The sequence below is a fragment of the Limulus polyphemus genome, unplaced genomic scaffold (genome assembly GCF_000517525.1).
Source record: "Limulus polyphemus unplaced genomic scaffold, Limulus_polyphemus-2.1.2 Scaffold1136, whole genome shotgun sequence".
In the NCBI taxonomy this organism is placed as follows: domain Eukaryota; kingdom Metazoa; phylum Arthropoda; class Merostomata; order Xiphosura; family Limulidae; genus Limulus; species Limulus polyphemus.
The window spans coordinates 133,369-157,165 of NW_013666746.1; the positions used below are offsets into that span (position 1 = coordinate 133,369).

The 23,797-nt window shown below is 33.3% G+C and overlaps 1 protein-coding gene across 2 annotated transcripts; it reads left to right on the forward strand.

Moving 5' to 3' along the window:
• The first annotated feature begins 2,265 nt into the window (after positions 1-2,265).
• Positions 2,266-23,131, forward strand: LOC106462299 (protein Tob1-like). 2 transcript variants are annotated; one of them, XM_013922201.2, is made up of 3 exons: positions 2,266-2,589; positions 9,103-9,282; positions 20,272-23,131. In XM_013922201.2, the coding sequence occupies exon 3, from the start codon at positions 20,429-20,431 to the stop codon at positions 21,683-21,685; it is 1,257 nt and encodes a 418-aa protein (XP_013777655.1). In that variant the 5' UTR covers positions 2,266-2,589; positions 9,103-9,282; positions 20,272-20,428; the 3' UTR covers positions 21,686-23,131. The 2 variants fall into 2 exon arrangements, with proteins under 2 accessions (XP_013777655.1, XP_013777654.1); XM_013922200.2 differs by lacking the exon at positions 9,103-9,282 and having other exon boundaries at positions 2,422-2,589.
• The last annotated feature ends 666 nt before the right edge of the window (positions 23,132-23,797 follow it).

Consider the following 23,797-nt stretch of genomic DNA (forward strand, 5'->3'; position numbering starts at 1 on the left):
ATTAAAAAAAACATATTTAAGATTATAAAATTCCCTTCCAGAATTGATAAATAAATGTATTTACCAGAATATTCTTCATTTCTTTGGATCATTTGTTACTAAGCCTATATGTATGAGATGCAATAAGGCGTCATGTATTAAAAAATGATGAAGTTAAAATATAATTTGGCAGTAAAAAAAAAAACCTTGGGAAAAGCTCTGGACTGAAAAAGAAATCATAATGGGATTATCTCTGGTTTAATTTATCTTACAAAAGAAAAACATTGAGCTTCTGATTTAATTACCTGAACTGTTGAGCCACAAGAAACAATTATGTCAATAGAATAGGGTATTGTGCCTCTATACAAACCTCAAATATTTTTAAAGCTTCTATTATTAGAATTAAAAAAAATATTCATATTAATGAAATCTTGCCATATTTAAAATAAGTTAGTATGTATCATAAATTATAAAGGCAATTTTTAAACAGTATATCATAAACTTGTTTTGTTTGTCTGTTTGTAATTAAGCACAAAGCTACACAATGAGCTATCTGTGCTCTGCCCACCACGGGTATCGAAACCCGGATTCTGGCGTTGTAATTCCGCAGACATACCGCTGTGCCATTGGGGGGGGGGGCATCATTCATTTTGAAAACTTTTTTTTTTAATTTTTGCCAAATACATTAACTTGTACATATTGTAGAGTTGGATTTCGTTATTAAAGAGTCTACACACAAACAATTATAAAATGAAAACAAAAGATAAAAACCGAATGGTTCGTACTACTAATCGGGTGGATATCTCTAAGTATTTCACAAATATGTTTGCATTATTTTAGCGCAAAGCTACATTATTAGCTAGCTATATCTGTGCTTTGTCTGCCGCAATGATCAAACAAACCTGGAATTCTGGTGTTATAAGATTTAAGCTTACCAATAGTGGATCAGCGAATTATATTACGAGACCATTGAGCTTATTTTCCAAAGTCTTAGCACATCTTCTATATGTAACTATAGCGTAGATCCTAGAGCAGAGGTTTCCAAATATTTCTCGGCACTAGATCCCCCAGTAAAATCTACATCCTGATTGAGCCCCCATACTTAAGGTTGCTTTATAATATTTTCATGTGTTCAACAAATAAGCCAATTTTGCTGTCATTCTGAAAAATCATAAAAAAATAAATTACCATTTACCCCTGAAGAAGGATGATCCACTTTCCAAAAGTAATTACTAAGAACTTCTAATTAAAAGTGAGCTAATTCTATAGAACAAAACTAAACTAGTTATAAAAGTAACTTAATTAACGAGGACAACCCTGTTGAAAAAATAAACTGACTAAGAATACCAAATTTCATAAATCAGAAAATGAAAGCCTATAATAATTAAAATGTATTAAAATCATTAGTTAGGTATCCTCTGTTAATGATACTTTCTATCGTAATCCTCTTAACATCTTCAGAGATTTGGTCAACTTAGATATTAAGGTTAGTCCAAGATCCATGTAATAAACCAACAATGCACACAATCATAATGTTCATCGAAACCATTCAACAATTATTTAAAACATTTTAAAAACAAAAGTTAATACATTTGTCGTAGGTCAAATGTCTCACATTGAAAACATTATGATGTTAGTATGTTCTGGAAGGTTCACTAAAAGAAAGAAAAAAAGACTAAAGAAGTAACTATAAAAAAAAACACAAAACAAATTTGCAGTGTTGAGTGTGTGTAAAACGTTGCTCAGAGACAAGAACTGTTGTTAATTAGGAGGTTATAATTATTTGAGTAGTTTCAGTTGATTTTATTTTTTTATAGCTTAAGAAATACAGTAAAATATAAATATATTTCTAACAGCTTTGGACATCAACGCTTTAACAATAATCTTTAAATAGGACTACTGTTTTTTATGTTTTAGGTTGACAAAATACGACTCAAGATTTATTCTACATTACAGTAAGATTTCTTGCTACGAGTTCTCTTCAGCTGTTAGGTTTTTTGGCTGTAGATTTTTTCAATAAAAAAATAGCAACACACTAACTTGTTTTTAAAAGTTATTTCGAGCGAAATACGACGCGTGCAGGACGAATTAAAGAGACAATCGAACATTCTGGCCAGCTAACGCATGCCTACTGCGTGATGATGAGACACGTGGTATATGGCTAGAATATTGAGCAACGTACACCTACACGTGACACTAGATCTGCCATTGTCCATTTAAGTCAGTTTGAAAGATCGTTCTAAAATCGATATACCAAGAAAGTTAACTTATTTCACTTAAAAACCACTTTTCCCCATAATTTCAGCCAAGAAAAAATGTCATACAAAGATTTTATTTTAGTTGCGGAGTAGACGAAAGCAGAAGCAAGCAGTACAACTTTCTTATAAGTGAAATGAATGGTTTCGCGTACGGATACATAAGTGATACGGCCGAAATATACTGTGATCGTCTACGAAGTTACGTTGCAGTAGAAACGTAACATTCAAGAGCGTGGGGACGTGAGATTCGATACGTGTTTTTATATTTTTGTACGTTTCATTTCTTGTTATACAACAGATCCTTCTCACATAAAGCGATCATAGTCTATCGGGAAAAGGCGATCTGTAATAGGTGAGTTGAAACATTAATATTTATTACAATTAACTGCGAAAATATTAGGCACCTTCAAAAAAGCCGGTTGTAGCTAACAAGAAACTATAGCGTGTTAAACTCCATATGGAAGAAAGTAAATAACTTTCCTGTGTTATAGTACGTTAAGTTGTTTGAAGTTAAAATATTTAGTTTTTAGTAAAAATTTGCATATGTTTGTGTACCTAATTGGTTGGAAAATAAAAAATGCAGAAACTCAACAACATATTTAACATATGTTAATTTAACTTAAGTTTTAAATGTTCTTTACTCCTGCCAAATGAGTGTATCAATAATCGTTCTTCATGTGTACCTAAATTGTGTCTGAACACAAGTGAATATATATATATAATTAAATGATAAACGAGAAAGACACCAGTATATAATTTTTTGAAATAATTTAGTGTAAGAGATCCGATAAGCTATAAATTTTAATAGAAGGAATATCCTATTGAAAATTACTTTTAGTATTTTAAATACCTATGTAAATTAGTTTATATTTAGTGAGAAAACGAAAAAGAGATATATTAATAGGAAATATTTTCATCAGAATATTTTACGTTAGCTTTTTGTATTTCACATTTGATCATATAGCATAGATATGTTAATTTAACATAAAATAAAGATAAAAACTCTAGTAGTGGTATTACTTGACACGTTTAAATATGGTACAATAAACGATCACCATATTTTTGTAACACGGCTAGAACTCAAAACTCTAGTAGTGGTATTACGTGACACGTTTAAACATGGTACAATAAACGATCACCATATTTTTGTAACACGGCTGGAACACAAAACTCTTGTAGTGGTTTATAAACAGTATTTTATTAAGTTATTACGGTAATACCTATAAAGGGGATATTTAAAGCCCTTAAGATTTGAGTGTATAAAATGAATACATCTCGTTTAGTCGCCTTCGTTGGCATTCGCATTTATCTTACTTCTGGTCACTCATTTTCGCGTATCTGAGTACAAGCAGCCTTTTTAGCATTTTAAACGCTTATGAAATGAAAATTATAAAACCAGTACGTGTTTATGGGGTTCATTCTAATAATATTCAAGTAAAAATATCAACAGAATTGTTAAACGGGCTATTAGGATCAAGTACACACTCAGAATTTAGTTAGTGGATGCAGTTTGATCCTTTTAAGTACTAATGCTTCTGGGGTCCGAGTTCTAAGATGTTTAGTTTATTAAATTTCAAAAAAAAAGTTCTAGGTGTAATATTTACACGGTTTTCTGTTTAAACACTTTCGTTGTGCCTCTACAATGTTGGTTACACTTAGTTACAGTGATAAAACCTTTACATTTTGTACAGTTCTAAAGGTAGAAATTATCTATATGATACATATAAGAAAGGGTGTTGTATATAGAATAATGTTTATATTAATATAGTTGTCCTTGGAATATATCTATCTAAGGTGTGTGCATATGCTAAAGTGGAATCTGGCACTGTTCGTTAATACAGGAGTAAAGCATCCGGGTTGAAAAACAAATACTGTAAACGTGTGCACAGCAGCTTGATGACGTAAGAGAAATTGTCTGGTTATTACCTTAACTCTCTTTCCTTGCATGTTATCGTGTAGATGAATGTGAGCTGATGGTCAATGCTTGTTTGTCACGTGATTGTCACAGATGTGTCGTTTATTGTAGAAGTAGAAAAGTTCCGAAACTTTTTAATCTTTATAATTTATCTACTTAGATACACACACACACATTAAGACTCGGGTAGTGAACGTTTATGGAAATGTATGCAGGTATCAACTTCCTAACCTGAAAGAAAAGGGCGTAGATTGCTTCAAGAAACTTGGATATGATTGTAGAGGCTCAAGTTAATTTTCTTACTACGGTTATGCCTGGTTTCACGCATAAGTCGTAACGCTACAAATGATTAATTTAAACATATATATAAGAGTAGTCACGAAATTATAACATTAATGTTGCAGAAATGTGTGTGTGCGCGTGTTTAATGGTGCATCGTGGTATTTATGAGAGTACTAAAACTACCAGTTATGACTTTACAATTCGTGAAGAATTGAAATAGATCGGCTGATGTTTTTACTGATTTTTATTATGTTTGTTTTGATATTTCATAAATGTTCAATTTTACTTGTTACACTACGTGAGCACTTTGTACATGTGCATAGCTTAAAGTTGGCAGTGAATTTTCTCTTCCAACAACAGAGTAACAGATAGATTGATAGATTCCTTTGCATTTCAACATCAGTTCATCTGAGATCGGAATTTCTGAATCATTTGTTCCCCTTTTAAGTCGTTAAGCAACATTATATGAACACTACGAAAATAGTCATCGTTGGCTTCAGTACGATTTGTGAGCAACGATATTTGCTGGTTTCATCTACAGCTCTAGATGACTCTCCTACGTTGACACAATTCATAGGCACTGTCATTGTAATGTTGTGTGTGTTTATTAACATAACAGAAAAATGTAGCCTGCAAAATAATGAAAGGTATTGCAACTACAGGAAAAACTGAACGTATGAACTTCAAAGATAAATGCTGCGGAAATAACATCCAAAAGGGGGGGGGGGCTTTGGGGATGTTGACATGGATGAATAGAAATCGTGTGTATACAGATGTATACACGTCACAGAAGGAGAGTGCGTTAAGTTTTCCGAATGTAACTTGTGATCCGGTGTGTGTGTGACTAGACAAATTTATTTACCTTGCTACAAATAGTTTTAAGATGTAATAATCTTAAAGATGGGAGTTTCGTTAATCTTTATAACCAACCTGTATCTCTCGTATTTTGTCTCGATGTGTTTAAGGTCACTTGGTCATTTTGTTTACAGTCGTAGATCATTTTTTTATTTGGTTATACGTATTAATGAAGCTGTACAATAAAGAGTTCATTCAGTAATACTTGTTGTCTTGATGATTATATTATTGTAAACTTTGTTTTTAATATAGACGTTTGTATTGTTGTTTGGCCAGAGGGATGTCTGTGTGTGTCTGTTCTAACGTTTGGAATTTTCTTCATAGCGTTAGAACAGCTTGAGCCAATTAGTGATTGAGTTAGGCTAGAGTTGGCGAATGAGTTTGTTAGTCAGTTAACAAATTAATTAGTGCATTAATTAGCCAGTTAGTAAATTGCTGTTATCAGACAATTCAATGTTGTTTATTTCAAGTTTGTATTTGTGATGAAGTATAAGAGATACGAACTTAACAAGTAAGTGGAAATTCTGTTTATACGTTATTTGTGAAGTTAGCGCTATCGTTAATTACATGAAACAGTGACACTTGTATAAGTTGTAGTCGAAGAAATAAAACGTTTTCGTTGTCATTAAGTATACTGGACTTTGCATTTTTCTTCTTGTTTTACCGCGTAATCCGAAAGAACTCGCCCAAAAATAGAAACCATTGCAACAATATATTGTAGAAAGTTACAATTTGTAACAATGTCTGATTCTTTCAATAAATAGGCAGTAACTGTCATATTTTTTCTTCATTCGTGAATTTAAGTAAGGTAACTAAATTTCCCATAGCATAATATTCAAACTTCTACCAAAGTTTATAATACCTAGTTTACTACCATAGAAGTATGAAGTTGGAAAAGATAAACTCGTTAAAAGCCTCCTATTTTGCCTGGTTTTCAAATCCAATGTTTTGATCAAGTAGGTGTACATTAGATAACGTCGATGAAAAATAAACTCAAGTCTTGTTTGAAATAACAAAACTAAAATTATTTAGTTTGTGGACTTTCTCTCTGGATAGTTTAGTGATTGCTATAATCGTCACTCTTCTCATAATCTATGTATTAGTTTTTAAAGATTTACTGAGTGTAAAAATGCGTAGGACAGCAGATCTTTTTTATGGCCCCAGTTATTTTGGAGTGTACAAAAACCTGTGGGATATTTAATTAGAATTCAGAATATATCAACTAAAAACTGTTAATATTTGTATACTTTAAGAATTTTTTTACTACCACCATTTCTAATGTGCTGTCTCCATGATCTCACATTAAGCTTTGTCACTCGGATTTTTTTAGTCGTAAAAGACTCTGTAGGAAGACATATTAAAGCAAACTGAATAGCATTTAACAAGGACAACATGCAATGGTCTCACTCAGGTTTACATAGAGTCGAAAGTTGTTATATTTGAATCGTAAAGTAGCACTTTTAGATCAGAAATTATTTATTCAAAACGTATGAAATTGTAAAAAGTTATTTAATTCAATTCACTAATGTGATAGGATACGTACCATTATTAAATAAATTGAGATCTGCAACTTCGAGCAGTATCTGTTCTTGTGATCATAAGAAAATATTTTTTGGATAGCATTATTGGACTGGAATATTTTTAAATTTGATCTTCTAATGATGTCATTTCCTGTATTTTGGCTCCCAAATGTAAAAAAATGAACGTATTTTAAATTTCAGGTTTTATTAATGTGAAATTTTAATATTTAATTAAACCTGTTAAGGCTGCTCCTTGTTGAATCCTTTCTTCACCCTTCCATGTTGCCTTTGCATTTAAAGAGCTAAAATATCGAGATTACGAATAAGTAAATGTCATGCCTTATACCTCGTTTTTACTATTAAATGGGAATCTTGTAATGGGCCCTTCCCTCTAATCTATCACTGCTAGACTAGCCCTCGAGTAGCTTTGCACGAAATTTACACTTTTAGCTCCTTATAATCAGTAAATGTATCAACCTAGTTTATAATTTTGATTTAAGTTTTATCCGTTGCTATCGGTGCACCTGTACTTCCAATACTTCTCACTACATATCGGTCACAGATGTTCAAAAGGACTATTTCAGAAACATGGCAAAGCATGCTTCAAACTAAGCGTTTACCCACAGGCATATTGTTGTTGTTTTTTTAAAGAGGGTATATTGTAAATAAACCACCAGTAAAACTGTTTCTAAGTTACGCAGAACGAGTTGTAATTAATATTATTTTACACATGTTCTCAGTTTTTATTATGATATACTACATGTAGTGTTTGGAGTAGTACTTAGTGACTTGGTCCATAGCGATACTAATAAAATGTTCTTGTTACTTTTAATTCGTCTTGACAGCTTCAACACGTACGTTAACGAAACATAGACTAATTCACTTGAAAATACTTTTAGAAAATGCAAATATCTTTTAAAATCCTGATTCTTTTCATAAATAAATCAGAACTTTATCAGTCACTAACAATTGTATCACAAGGTTTTTATTGGGACTCACGCAAAATCATTATCTCTGTATAAAGCCTCGTTAATACTCATCCTCAGAAAATAAAAGCCAAATAAGGAAATATTCGTTAGACGATCAAATTCATGTGAGTTCTTGTTTCATACTTTTACCTGAAAAACCCACGACCACACACAAGTGATAAAAAATACACATCCACCTCATCGTAGAGTACACATCAATGTTAAAAGCCGATTAACAACTGCTTATTCATTAATAAGTTACTGATGTATACTTGAGAGGCATTGTCAAAGGAGTGCTTCTGTCATCCAAAAACCTTCTGGGCAGATGTAGTCTATTACAAATGCCTGTCAAGTATACTTTCTCCTCTGTCTAAACCGTCTTTCAAGCAAGTACTAATACACAGTCATTGAAATACAAGTGGCTTGACCGTTTAGATGTAAATATTGTGTTTATATCTCCGAAAGAGTATTTGAGGCTGTTCAACTTTCAGTTAGCTTCTAGTAGTTAAGTTTTTCGTTCTTTTCAGTTTCGTCTAAATAACTTGACACTCACTTTATGTAATATTACCATACCATTACCAACTGGTGCATTGGTAAGGAATGTCACTCTTGGTAAAACTGAAGATGGGGAAGTGTGGCTGGAGTGTTGAGAGCTGATAAACACCTCGAAACTGCACAACCATATTAGAGGTAGAATAGTGTTGTATCATGACTGATGAAAGTACCTGAAAACTTGAAGAGTCTTAAGACTGTGAAATATAAAAGTTACACCAGTAACCTTACGAAATCACCCAGTTTTTATATCTGGTTTAACATTACATTACGCTATGAGTTTGAACTCGTGAGCATGTTTCTTGTGCAATGTTCCTTGACTCCCAGCAGGTGTTGGGGGTAGATTAATCGTGTGTGTTGTGGTTATTACTAAAAAGTATGAAACGAAGATATTTATTGGGATTGCAGTCGTTAATCGAGGACTTCATATTTTAGCATTATACCCTCGTTTCGTTTATTTACACGTAAATATTTGATTGCTGTATAAATTATCACAGATTTAATAATTCCTAAAACTTTGTCGAGCTTGTCTGGGTACAGATATTTGGAACATATGCACTGAATATAGTAGGTTTGAGCAAAATTGTAACCAGAACGACTACCTGTCTCCTTTCGTATGGTAGATCTTACAAAAGCCCCCAATAGGGTGTTTCTAATATATATAGTTCACGATGTTGTAAGGTCAAAGGTTAATGTAATAATGACGAATATTATTGTTGCAAATCGTTTTTACAAGTAATTGGTATTTTTTTTTTTTTTGGCATGTTATAAAGCTGTGTACTGAATGTTCCAAGCTCGATTATTGAAACTTTCAAGTTCAATTTATCTGGTTATGAAAACTGGACTGTATCTCCCTGTCTGTCTCCGTACAATCACTCAAATACAACTGAAACAGCTACACAATTAAGGTATCGCCAGGAAGAACTTTCCTTCATTTGTCATCACAACTCAAAGTAAGTGTAACTTGATAGTGCACTGTCTGTTTGATAGTGTCTTGTTATATGTAGCCCTCTTGTTGTTGGATCATCTCTACGCTATCGTGTTACAAATCTGGTCTTCCCGTTTGTAGACGTGTATAATTTTCTACTTAAAAGTAAAAAAAAAAAAAAACAATGCATGATTTACTTTTACTCTTCTGGTAACGCTATGGATGAAGCCTATAATATTTAAACACCGCATGTTTTATATAGTTTAGATTTTAGAACATTGAAGATGAATACGTGTAAAAAAACACAACATTTCGTTATGAGGGGGTAGTTGTGTGCTGAATACCATAGTTCATTAAGCTCGGAATATCTTTGTGAAGTTTAATTGTGACGCGTGCTTAATGGACTTGACCTTTGGTTAAAAGTTACTGAGCAGTTTTTAAATTGCATGTACATTAAGAACTACAAGCAATTTTGTTGGAAAATACGCATGAAAACGCGTGCAGACACATGCACGCACGCACACCACAGCATATTTCATAAGAAGTATAACATTTGGAACTAGTAAACAAAACTGTATAATCTGCCAAATCTTCAACACGTTATGAACTGGGGAGCCTTAAGCAATTTAAATTAGCTTTGGATAAATAATTATTTGCTGCTTACTTAAAAATTCAACACACACGCACACATTGTAAACTTGTAGTACACCGACTTTTGATAATGATTTCATTTAGTTTCCCACAAGCTGACGAGGGAAAGGAGGGAGCTCGGCAGAGAAGAGAAAATTCCCTAAAGTTTTAAACAATGATACAGAAAACGAATAAAAAAAAACGAAACTGATTATTGTTGGGAGTCAAAATGTTGAAAATTGAGCTTTCAGAAGTTAAACTGCTAAACATCACGTTTGACTTCTACACCCATATTACCCAATCAAACTTAAGTGTCTTTTTTGTGATCAACATACTTTTGAATGGAAAATAGCATCTAAAAGTGTTAATCAGCGCAAAATCTAATTCTGCAATCTTAATTACATTGTGTATACATATAGAAAAGTATTCGCTCTGGGCCAAAATATTAAATGTCAAGTCCCAAATGATACAAAAGTATGTTTTTTACCACTAACTTTAAATAATTTTTCAGAACAAAAAAACTTTATACTTAAGTGTAATAATCTTGTGTAAAGAAATTCATAATTCCAACGAATAATCATCTTCCAACCTTACAGTAATAACGAGTCTGACAAAGTAGGGATAAATCAGTAACAAGATTACTTCTTGGGTAAGCTAACTAAGTAACGTACACAGGTCGAAACAACAACTGTCAAAATGTTTAAAATTCTCTATCAAATAATAAATGACAGTGTTCTAGGATGAACAATTATTGGAGGCTATACCATTGGGCATGTTCTACGAAAATCAACATTTGATTTTAAAACAACGAAAACGCGAGGTTGGTGACATTGGATTATTAACGGAAAGTCTGGAAATAAAGAAGAAGAAAATACAATTATGAGAATCCTTACTTAAAAAAACTAAGTTCATTCTCTTTATAGAATCTCTAAACTTGTTTATACAAGTATCACAAAAATCTCATTCTACATTCTACCAAATTCATTACATTGTTTGAGGAATAAACGAAGAAAGATTTGACGTGAAATACGAGAGTCTGACTTAAAGTTACGATATCAGCTTAATGGAAACTGAGACTTCAGAGTACGCATGTTTGTGAAAAATGATAGAAGTTAAACGTGCAATACAACAAACATCAGACAACTGAGCAATAACATTTTAATTGTATTTTCAACGATAGGTATAACTTGGAACAATAGATAAGTTACTTTTGAGCAATAACATTTTAATTGTATTTTCAACGATAGGTATAACTTGGAGCAATAGATAAGTTACTTTTGAGCAATAACATTTTAATTGTATTTTCAATGATAGGTATAACTTGGAGCAATAGATAAAAGTTACTTTATCGGATTAATTGGAAACTGGAATTTATTTTAATAAAAATATTAATTTAGTTTGTTTATGACTACAAAGGCTGTCTATATTTTTTCATCTCAAATTGGTAATGGTACCGTATTAATTTTTAATGAATGTGTGTAAAATAGATATGATTTCTGATGTCATTCACATCACAGTTTCATTCCTGCGAATTTTGCTTAACTTGTGTTAGTATCCAACATAACAATTCTAGTGTTTTTTTCAAGTGTAACTCAAAATATTTCGATTAATATCTGGCTACAGTTATACTGGTGTAACATTAGTGTTCGTGAGTTTTAAACCAAGCATTAGCGCATTCGGAAATTTGATCATTTGGGAAACAAATGATTTTTAATCCTCAAATTTCCTTTATTTATTTTCTTCTAGCATCCAACATATCAACTCTAGTGTTTTATTAAATAGATACCTGGCTACAGTATTACTGATGTAATATTAGTATGTATTTGTGCGTGTTTTAAACCAAGCATTACCTCTCTAGAAAACTTGATTATCTGGGAAAAAAGGTTTTTTTTTACCCTCATGTTTCCTTCACAATATCCGTAGGTCCTAATACTTTTTGTTGTGAAAAAAGTGTTGCTGATACTCCTTTCCTGGAGGGTTCCGACGATGATTTCTGCATGTTCAGTCTAACTTGTGAAACAACAAATGACAATGGGAAATATCCTCGATACAGCAAAACATGACACTGTAGCATAACTCGTCTTCGGCTTTCCATTTTATTGTTTCTTTCTGCTGTACTTTCTATTTGAAATTATGTTTAATACTGATAATCTAATGTATTGTTATTTTTAGGATATAGTCTATTTGATATGCTTGTCTATAAATAATGTATTATCTTTTGAAACTTTAATGAATGACACCGTCTTACTTGCACAAAAACGGTTGGATAGAAGATGAATGTTTATCAGTGTTATTCTTGTTGATATACATGATATGGTGGATGTACATTCTTTTAAAAAAGGGTTAGGATTCTTTGAATTCAAAGTCTTCCGTTGTTTATTATGATCAGGAAAAATTATACAAACTTAATGTGAATTTAAAAAGCTAAGTTGTCACAGAATGGGAATTGTTCCAATATAATAATCTTATTGGTTGGCATAAGATAAGGTACCCCAGTATGCGTGGCATCTTGATTAAACGTATTCAAATGTCTGTGCTGTGGTAACCTAGAGATAGTATTGTTTGGAGTGATTGAAAACCACTCCACCGAAAGTACTCCGGTGTACTTTACTCTATCGGTAACACTCCCACAAACTCTTTCTGGAGTGGTTTTATGGTAATGTTTCCGGCGGAGTTCCAAAAGTATTTGGGAAAACTCGATTCAGTATCCAAACTTTCTGTAAATCCCTTTTCTCTGGTGGTACCCGTTTAAAGCTTCTCCATTGAAAATGCTCCCCTAAATCCACTTCACTGAAAATACATCGAAAAATTGAGTTATCTACCTCTCGTGCTCGATCATAAAGTATTGAGCATGGAGATAAAACACACAAAATATAAAACATGTATGTAGAACTTGTTTATACTCTAACAACCACAATAAGATTTTACTTAATCTTATTTAACTACTCGTATCTTCCATTTTTACTCTATTCTCTGTTTATTAGCTGGTTGTTACCTGTAGCAGCGTTACCTTACTATTACCCTCACAGAAGTTGACCGTACAAGAGAAACATTGTTCCTGTCCACCACTTAGTGTCCATAGATTCAGATAATAGCTGAGGGCGTGGTCGGTATTTTTGTGGACTTTGTCCGAGAGACGACTTTTTGAGCTTTGTTTGGTTCATGGTAAATCTGATGAAGGACTTGTTATAAGGCTCTAAACGTCTTCAAACCAAAGACAAATAGGAAGAGGCTAGTCCACATCTCAATTACGATATGAAAACCCACTTGGAAAGTAAATTTCCGAAGATGTTTTGGATGTTCAAAATTACTCTTTACTGAGTTATACTTAGAACATGTAATTCCATAATTAGCATAGCTCGGATAAGCAAGTCCTGTGCAAATGTCTGCATTATGTGAAAAGCAAACAGTTTACTGTGCTGTATTCTCAGCACATAATGCAGACATTTGCACAACTAAATGCATGTAGTGCGGTCAAAGAGACTTGATTTAAAACTTGAAACTTCTTGGACTTTACAAAAGTTGCCTCGTATTACAGGTAACAAGTGACGCAAGAGCTAATATTTCATAAACAAAAGTTGTTGTACCATAAATTTATATTTAAAATAAAGCTTGTTTACTGAAGAGGTCGTTGACGTCAAACTTTTACAGGAAATTAAAGGTCGATGTCTTGAATTTGGAACTATATGTGGCGACCCGCTCTAAATAATAAGTGAATGTATACACAACATTCCAATACAGATGGAAATTAAGATCCTAGTAAACTGACGCTGTGGTAACAGGTTGTAGACAACTGAACCACCTATATAACAGAAAAACTGCAGCTTGCTGAACCTAAGCCTTTACATGTTGAAACCAAATGAAATGCGTCTGTTTGTGTGTGTGATATGCGTAAGTTACGGTTGACTCGGCGAGTCGTTCATCTGAACATAGTTATTCCCCCCTTTTGACTTTTTGTTTTGCATATTAAAGACAAAGGAGTTGGTCATAAAAGATGTGATTAAAAAATCTAGTTAAACTGCCAGGGTGACTTTTGTTTGGAAAAATAAAAATATTAGTATTTATACATTGCACCCTCATTACCTAATTTGTGTAATAACAATTTGTATGTATCATACACACACCGTCGGAAAGACTCAAAAGCATGTAAATAAAAAGGCCAAAACGTGAATTAAAAACTGGACTTAACATAAACTGCAGATCCTGTTGAGTCACGAAGCATTTGACTAATTCTTTAAAATACTGTTTCGGTAAAAAATGTTTTAGTGGTTTAAAAATGAGTCTTGGAGCATTTTACTTCTAATATAAATAAAAACACATAAGTACAAATACTTTTACGTACATCAGTACACAAATTCTACTCATTTCACGTTTGTGTGTGTGTGTGTAGCTTTTTAATTTTAATTTTTTACTGAGACTGGACGAAAAAAATGTGCTTGGTTATTCCGAAAAGCAAACCTTGTTTTAGCTAGTAGAAAGACTAAATCACACAGAAGTTTATATTTGTTTTTGCTTAAAATTTTCCTGTTATTTTACGATTATCATGTACCGTTTAGGGATTGCAAGAGTTCACATCACAACAGCAAAAACAAAACATCCGACTTTATTTTAAAAATTGTGGATTCAGGTTTCACAAACACCCAAATACACTGTTTCTAAAAACAGGTCTTACGTTTAAGGTTTTCCATAAGAAGCCAGAGAGAATTTAGCCAAGTCTTTATACGTCACCGACTCCCAAACGAAAACAGATGACGTGTATGTGATTCCACGAGGAGAACATTCAGTGACGCAGTGATATGTCTGTGAATATGTGCGTTCTATTTTGTAAACATGTTCCTGTAAATAACAGTCTGATAATAACTACTGACATACGTTCAATGCTGAAATAAAAGGTATTCGGCGTATATAATTTGATCTTTTTTCTCGTTAACCAAAAAAGGGTTTTATAAAACGATGAGGTAAAACCAAACTAGGCTACATTGTACGTACTCGCCATGCGATTTATAGGTGTGCAACAGAGAAAAATTCAGAATATATTTCTATAATGGAGCGTTACACCCTGTTTAATGGAACATCAGATCAAGTCTGATAAATTTTGTCTTAATCTTCCTATACAGGTTTTCATTGGAAGAAGGTATACCTCAAGTTCAATTAGATGTAGTATGTCGTAGGCCACTAACAACGAAATCATATGAAACCGGTTGGATCAGGAAACCCACAATCTTATTGATTGAAACTGATTGTCTATTCCGTTAAAACCACAAATCTTTTTGTGCAATATCTTTGTCCTTTCTACAACAATTATTGTAACAAAAATAATGATATTTTATGATCAAAAGAAGCGTTAACTATCGCTAAAAATAACTCAGTATGCCTGTAGGGGGCTTCATTTTTCGGTATTTTATTTGTGCCAACATGTAACGTAATCTCGAAAGTATTTAGCACCAAGTTCAGAAGCGACTTGTGTTTCCTTTCAGTATGTAAGCTACTTATTGTGAAACCATTAAACAATCTGAACAGTTGCAAAATAATTTAGTACATCTGACGAGAGGGTTTTAGCAAAAAAATATTATAAATAAGATAAATACTATCTGAACAGTATCTTTAGTATTAGTCGACAGATAATAAACAAACGAGGTATTTGTTTCTGTTTTTTAAAGACACTGGTCAAATATAACCTTTTCTACAAGTATAATTTCCCACTTAGTGCATGTTTAATGATTTCGTTTACATAACATTCAAAAATCCAATAACAGATCGTCATTGCTATAGCCCTCTTTAGTTCTCTGTAAAATAATTGTATTAATTGGCCGCAGTCTCCCGCATAACACTCATGGCTTACTTTACAAATACAAACGATGTAAGTTGGACTTCTTGGTCCAAAATTTATAAGTTCTAGAGAAAGGTTGAACTAGCAAATATGTAAGGGCAATTAAAATTCAGAATCCTCTATTTCCCCATTTATATACTTCATTAATAAACGGTTTCCGTGTCGTTCTTCATTTATGACATTCCTATTTTATTCATTTAAGACCACATTATGTTAAAGTTTATTATTTTGTCATCCAAGGGTATTGTCACCAGGATATTCATAAATAAGGAAACTTACTTCTTCGAGTCGCAAAGTATTATACTCGAAGTCCTACTTTCCAATCGATATGTGGCACGTGCGTTAAATTTCATCACTACAACATAGACGCAATAGCGTAGCAGCTCAATGACAAAAGGTCATGCCTAACAGAATGACCACAAAGTGGTATGTTTGAATCAAAGGGTTCGACCTGTTACTTTCTTCATAAAAGAAAATGATAATAATAATTGACTCATAAAGTTACTTTATTGTATTTTAACAATATAAAACCTTGGACTGGTCCACCTCTGAAATGAATGAACTGTTGGAAACTTTCACTGATTTAACTACCAGAAGTTTCAAGGCTTCTTACATAATTCAATAAAATAGTCACCCAATAGATTTCCTCGGGATGTTCTGGTTTCGCATGTATCGAAACGGCATAGTTTATTGTATTTTAACAACATAAAACCTTGGACTGGTCCGCCTCTGAAATGAATGAACTGTTGGAAACTTTCACTGATTTAACTACCAGAAGTTTCAACGCGTCTTACATAATTCAATAAAACAGACACCCAGTAGATTTCCTCGGGATGTTCTGGTTTCGCATGTATCGAAACGGCATAGTTTATTGAAAATTTGTCATTATATATATCAACATTTTGCACCTGGTGTGCATGATGACGTTATATCTTGTTGTCACAATTAACAGACCCGGCATGGCCTGATGGTTAGGGCGCTCGTGGTGTTCGTGGGATCGAATTCCATCATCAAACATGCTTGTCCCTTTCAGCCGTGTGGACATTATAATGTGATGATCATTCCCACTATTCGATTAGAGTAGCCCAATAGTGGGCGGTGGGTAGTGTTGAGTAGCTGCTTTCCCTCTATTTTATCACTTTTAAATTTGAGACGCAAAATTCAACAATAAGAAACACAATTCACAGGTGACACATAATTTAGAGGTAATATAAAGCTCTATTCTAAAAAAATAACCTGTTAATTACTTCTCCATATATAAGTTGGATAACACTTCAAATTGAAATAAAGTGCAAACCAAAGTAATTTTACCATGAACACCTAATATGCAAGAAAACGTCGTTTAATGAGAGTGGTAGCTTTCGTTAAAATTACTAAATAATTTTATTTTTTAATTGTATATATATATAACTACTTTGTATTTTGTTATTTGTTTTTATTTCACGTAAAGCTACTCGAGGGTTATCTGCGCTAGCCGCCCCTAATTTTGAAGTGTTAGGATAGAGGGAAGGTAGCTAGTCAACACCACACGCCGCCAACTAGTGGGCTGCTCAGATAATTGATTTTGGCAGTAACGGAGCACGAACCATGGAACCTCGGATCCACAGTGTAACACACAAACTGTTTTGCCAGATGTTGGAAGGGTTATCATTCATAACCATGGCCCCCACTTCGGAATGAGGGCGTGCTGCAGATTGGCTTTCGATGTAGTTTCGGACACCATTGTTGGTCTAAATATTCTGGTTTGAAATATTTTTCTGCTTCTGTGCAGAAGACTGAAGACTTCCTTGTTCGGAATACAAGTCCCTTGCTCTACATCCTTCAAAATTTTCGCTATAAGAATACAACTTGTTAAAAATGACGACATAACCTTAAAATTATAAATATATTCATAGTTGCAATTTGTCATATTGTCCGGAATACACCAAACATGTCGTCTGTGATGTCACGGCTCAAATGTGAGGCGGCACGCAACTGTATTAGCATACGATTTTATATATATATATATATATAAATGCGATTAACCCTTTACAACTACTGATTTAGACTTGTTTTATCTTTCTAAATAGAATATATAGGTGTAAATATGACAAGGATTATACTGGAATTACCCTTATAGCAATCCAAACTTAGTTGTCTTTGATACACTGATTTTTAATTATTTCAATTGTTCATTAGAAAATCTTATACTCAAAAAATTCAATAAACAAACGTAGAAAATGGGCGTGATCGATCCCCAAACTGCTTTAACATTATAACAGCATTTGTTTGAATTTTTAAAGCAAATGAGCAGAAACTTGGTGTGTGCGTTTTCTGTTTTTTCTTTATCACTGACTCGTATTTAACTGGGGAAGAGAAATTGCAGTGATCAAGTTAAGCCTTTTAAACTCTCATACCTTGTAGTGATAAAGATGAATGAAAATAGAAAACTGAATTGAAAAATTCATAGGCTGAATCCAAATTACGCCTTTCGCAACCGACTGGGCCCTTTGTGGGTTTTACTTGCTAATTGTTAGTGGATTTTTATCATCTCAAAGAGAACGCCCTTGTAAAAAGTGATTGCTAAAGATTTCACTCGTAACGAAGTAGTCAATGACTAAAGTTCTGTGGATTTGTCACTACAACAAAAGGATTAAATTTACAGTCAGGCTAACTATCAACTCACAATCATATAAAAATAAATGAAAAATTAATATATATCACCAGGATTTCTGTTTAAACTGTCAATAGTTTAAAGTTGCAATGACGCTGATGTCCACCTTAAACCTTAGTTAAAGTTGATTCTTACAATGGTCAGTGAGTGAATACTGCTGGCACATGTACATACGTTTCATACATAATTATATGTATCCAAACAAGGAAATGTACAATACTTAGCTTCAGTATTTCTTAGCCTGGAAATACTTACTCAAAACTCTTTTTACTGTAACGTGACGCTCAGAATAATCGTAAAAAAACGCAACTTCAAGTAGTATTACTATATATTTGAAACTAGCTCGGAGAGTTCTGATTCAAATACGATACCAATACACCTAGTATCGTCTCTCAAGAAGTCACTAGCTAATTATAATGTTATAAACATAGACAAACAGTTTCATGTTAAAATGTGGCAGATATACATGGCAATGCTGCTCTGCGGTAAGCGAATTTCCAATAACGCAGCATTTGTTGTAAGACCCTTTAATAGAGAAGAGACGTTTCCCGCAGCCAAGACGAGGCTATTACATCTTAGCAGAAAGAATTAGGGCATCGATTAGGTCTCGGCGCTAGTAAACATCGTCACGTGCTTAAAGGATGCTAAGAAAAGCTACACGTACGTCAGGCTGTTTTTAAAAACTCTAGCTCTGTGCCTTGGGAACTTGCGATTTTGATAAATGTCCATAGATAGCATAGTCATATAACCCTAATTTATTTAAAATTTTACAATAACGAATATTAATATCTACTTAGTGTTAAACTGTTTCCTTTTTACATAAGAGCAATAAGATTTTGTGATGCTGTACAAAATATTATTAATTACATGTAATTGAAAGAAGCGCATTAAGTATCCAAATATTGTACGTGGATTTAATTTTGAAGAGGAAATAAATCAATATTGTTTTCAGGTGTAACATTAGTCTTGGTTATGAATCATGACTAATTCTTGATATAGTTTAAGAAAAATACTTTTTATTAGTCGTGTATTCTTGTTAAGCACACACAAAAAACTGGTATTAGACTTTTACAACAAGAAGCCATGGATGTAAACGTGTGTATATGCTCAACTCTAAGTACTTTTTTGAAATTATGCTGATTTTTTTTTTTTCCTAGATTGAAACAGTCTTTTTAAGTTGGCCGCAAGTTTCTAGACTTTCTAGATTTTATTTAAAAATCGTTAAAGTGAGAAACATTGAGTTTTCTGTCTACGCAATTTGGTATGTTTTTGCGCAGAAATACCGAAAATGAATTATCCAGTAAATAATTTAGCACTGGGTCTATTCAAACATTGTTTGATTGATAAGAAACAATATTATCGATTACGTATCGGGTTAGTAGGTTTAGTAAATTAGTCTATTGTATAAGTAACTGATGTTAGTTAATTTATACTTGAGACACTTAGCTATTTGTTATTGGGCGGTTTTTAATGACACTAAAAACTGCTAATAAACAACCAACAAAACACCAACACCCTTTTACTTATTTACTTTAAATGAGGATAATTCGTTTTACACTTTTGTAATTCTTATCGGAAATGTTTTACCTGTTGTGTTAGAGCTTTTATTCCTTTGTCTTCTTATACAACACTATAATTCTTATAGTAATCATTGTAGTCAAGATGTCTTATGTTCTACAGGAGTGAAGGATATGGGGCAAAGTAAATTGTCAAATAGTCTGTTATCACTACATAGTCGAGTTATATATACGAAACTTTCAACAGTGCATATGCTCTGACATTGAGTAGTATCAGTTGATAAAATATCTCGATTTATTGGTTTTATGTCATTTAAAAAATCCAACAACGTTTGTCTTTAAACCTTGTTCTGGCTCTAAACTTTAGTTTTTTCTCTCACACAGAGTTTCCACGACACGCGTTAACTCGAACAGAAACTTCGAAACCGAGAGAAGCTGATCTGTAGTACCAGTCTCTGTTGCCGAGGTGTTGTGGCGTTAGGAGTAGTATTGATACTTCTGGCAGCTTCAGCTCTTGTTTAACGACCGAAACAACCCGAGTATGCACGTCGAGGTCCAAGTGGCGCTGAACTTCCTCATCTCCTTTCTTTATAACAAGTTACCGAGGAGGAGGGTGAACCAGTTTGGAGAAGAGTTAGAAAAAGCCCTACGTCAGAAATTTCAAGGTCATTGGTACCCCGAAAAACCTATGAAAGGATCAGCTTATCGCTGTTTAAAAACGACGTTTCCTCTTGATCCTGTATTCGAGAAAGCATCCATAGAGTGTGGAATGGACTTGCGGGACATTCAAGAAAACTTACCAAAGGAACTTAGTATCTGGATTGATCCTGGAGAGGTGTCCTACCGTCTGGAAGAGAAAGGGCCCATTAAGGGACTTTACAGTGTATCTGACATCTTTGAAGAAAGCGGTGAACGTGAAATTTCGCGCACTTTCAATCCTGAAGCTCAGTCCTTTAAACCAATAGACAGTGTGGCGTCTCAACTAGGAGGACTGTCTTTAAACTGTGCACCCGCTACAACAACAAGTACTCCTTCTCCCACCTACAAATCTACTAGCCCTGTGAATGGTTTCATACCCAAGACAGCAACTCCTCTCACATTTACCACTGCTACGTTTGCTCAGACAAAGTTTGGCTCAACCAAGCTGAAAAATAATAGTAAAAGGTCTCACCGTCTCTCCCCGACTGAGTTGGGAAATTCGATAAAACAGCGATTCATGATGCAACAGGTTCAGCAACTAGCGCAGCAACAGCTAGTCCCTTCTTCTATTCCCCAGTCAGCAGCTATGGCATCAGCCATCTTTGCTGCTGGAGGAAACTGTGGTGTCAGCGCCCCCCAGCGGCCAAGATCTCTATCACCTAATCCTCAGCCTCAATTTGATCCAAATTTTCTCCTTATGGCCTCTCTCCAGCAGCCTCAGTTTACTCCAAACACGGCTCAGTTTTCATCTTCCGCATCGGGCACGTTTGTTCCATCTGGAATGTTTGATGTTAACCTGAAAGGTTACTCGAACGACTTTATCTCTTCCTCCAACATCAGCTCAGCTGTATCCACCACTCCTGTTACTGGTACCACGAAGATGACATACCAGTCATTAGCCAGTCCGACAAGTATGACAGCTGTTAACAGCAGGTTTTCTTCATTTTTTGAAAAGTCTTTCGGAAGTAACGGAAACTCCTTGGGAGGTTTGAATCTAAACTTGCCACCATCAGACTCTACGACATTTGGTATGGACCCACTCAATGTGGGTGGTGTATCCTACACCAACCAGTATCAACACTTGTTGATGGCAAACTGAAAATTACACATCTCCCGAATAAAGGATACCTGCGTTTATTTGGTTGTCCGAAGTCAAGATGTACGACTTTTTTTGCGAAAACACTTTGAATTTTTAGTGTTCTTTCAGTCGGTATGTGATAATAGAAACGACTGCTAGTATTAGCGTGTTAATTGATGTATTTGGAGTTCAAAATTAAATTTTCCACCAGTACGAATTTAGAAAGCCGTGATTTTAACAAAGCTTGAGATTTGCTGAATTAACGTAGGATAATATAATATTGTTATTTAATTGTAACTTAAAAAAGCAATAGGTTTCCTATTGTATTCTTATAGGTGTAAGAGATGTAAACTGCAAAAAATACAAAGATTTGGAATTGTTTATATTGATTCTAGGTAACACAATCTATTTCTTTCTGGTGCGATAGAAACAATGTCAATATGCAACTATCGTCTGACTTGTTTTTTACGTTATATTATTGTTGTAGTTAAAAAAAAAAGCTAATCTATCAGTTTTATTTATGAAATTTACTTCAAAGAGATTATATCTAAACAATTCACCAGGTTTGTGGTTAATGCATACATTGTTATTAAATTGATGTCTGAGTTACTAAGGAATTTTTAAAAGGCACTCGCTGTAATCCTAGTATTAATCTATTGATGTTGTTGCCGTATTCTAGTGAATATTTAAGACTGTAGTGGGGGAGGGGGCATATATTTGGGTGTAACCAAAACTAAGTTATGAAAACCAAATGCTTGATAATATAATGTTTTGTTTAAATACGTTTTTGTTCAGCCGAATACTTAGGCTTGTAATATATTGTGTATGTAGTATGTTAAGGAATTTATTTCGTGTATTAATTACACGTTTGAGGTTGGTGTTCAAAGTTTTTCTCAACACCGGTGATGTCGAATTGGGTAGCGGGTATATTTTCTTACCTAGTAATTTGAATTATGTAATAATTATCCCTATGTGTACAGTATATATGTTAAGAGAACAGACTATATTTAATTATTCTTTCTAATATATAATGTTTAGGTATATTAAAGGTGTTTTATCTTTTCTACTTGAAAAACCCATGTGATGTTAGCTTACTTTTTTATAACTATGTCGAACGCCAACAATAAACTTGATTCACAAGAATAATTGTTACGATTAATATTATTATTATTATTATATTATTAGTGTGAATGTTTTATAAGATACACAGTTCTAGAACTTTTCTTATCGGTATAATAGATACTACGTACCTTTTTTACTCGTGTGCGGTGTCGTAAACATAGATTGAGTGAGTGCTTTGGGGTTGCATGTAACATAATTATTGTACACGTTCTCGTCTCGCACCTACTCATATTTCATTGTGCTTGGCCGTTCCTATAAGTATGCCCTTGCTATAGGTTTTCGTTTTCATATCTTGTTACATTTTTAAGTTTGTAATAAATGTTTGAGCATTTTTCTTAATGAAAACAGTTGTTCAGTCTGTTTTTCTTATTATTCGTTGTTGTTGTTTTTTTTCTAGGTGTAAATATGCCAAATGAAATCTTAAATACAAACTCTTTGGATTGAGTAGGACTTTTATTCTTTTCGTAGGTTCTAAGCAGAGTAGTTACATTCACATGCTTTAAACACAAATTTTTATAACTTAAGAGGAATAGTTTCCTATTTTTCTAAAATAATTGCTACAACTTTGCTTTACGAAAGATAATTAATCACATAACTATTCGTAAAAACATCACGCGTAGACAACATAGTATTTGTTATTGATAGTTCATTTCAACATAAATTATTGACAGTTGGAATGATAATTACCATATTCTTACTTACCCGTTAACCAGTTTTTCCAGAAACTTGTTTTACTGTGTAACACTTAAACAATCGCGAGATTTATTAACAGGATCTTGTGAAACTTGTAGGTTTTTCAAGTGAATTCTGCAAAACTGTGGAAACCATAATATATATAAAACTACCCAAAGTAAGTGTGTTTTAAACAAAAAATATCAGTTATGTTAAACTTTGAAGGAATGTGCGTCCCTTCCGTATAATATTGAAAATATGCTCGTGTAAGTCTGTAGTATTCCACATACAAATTTAACTTGTTATTACGGTTTGAATTTTGTATTAAATTTAGTCTCA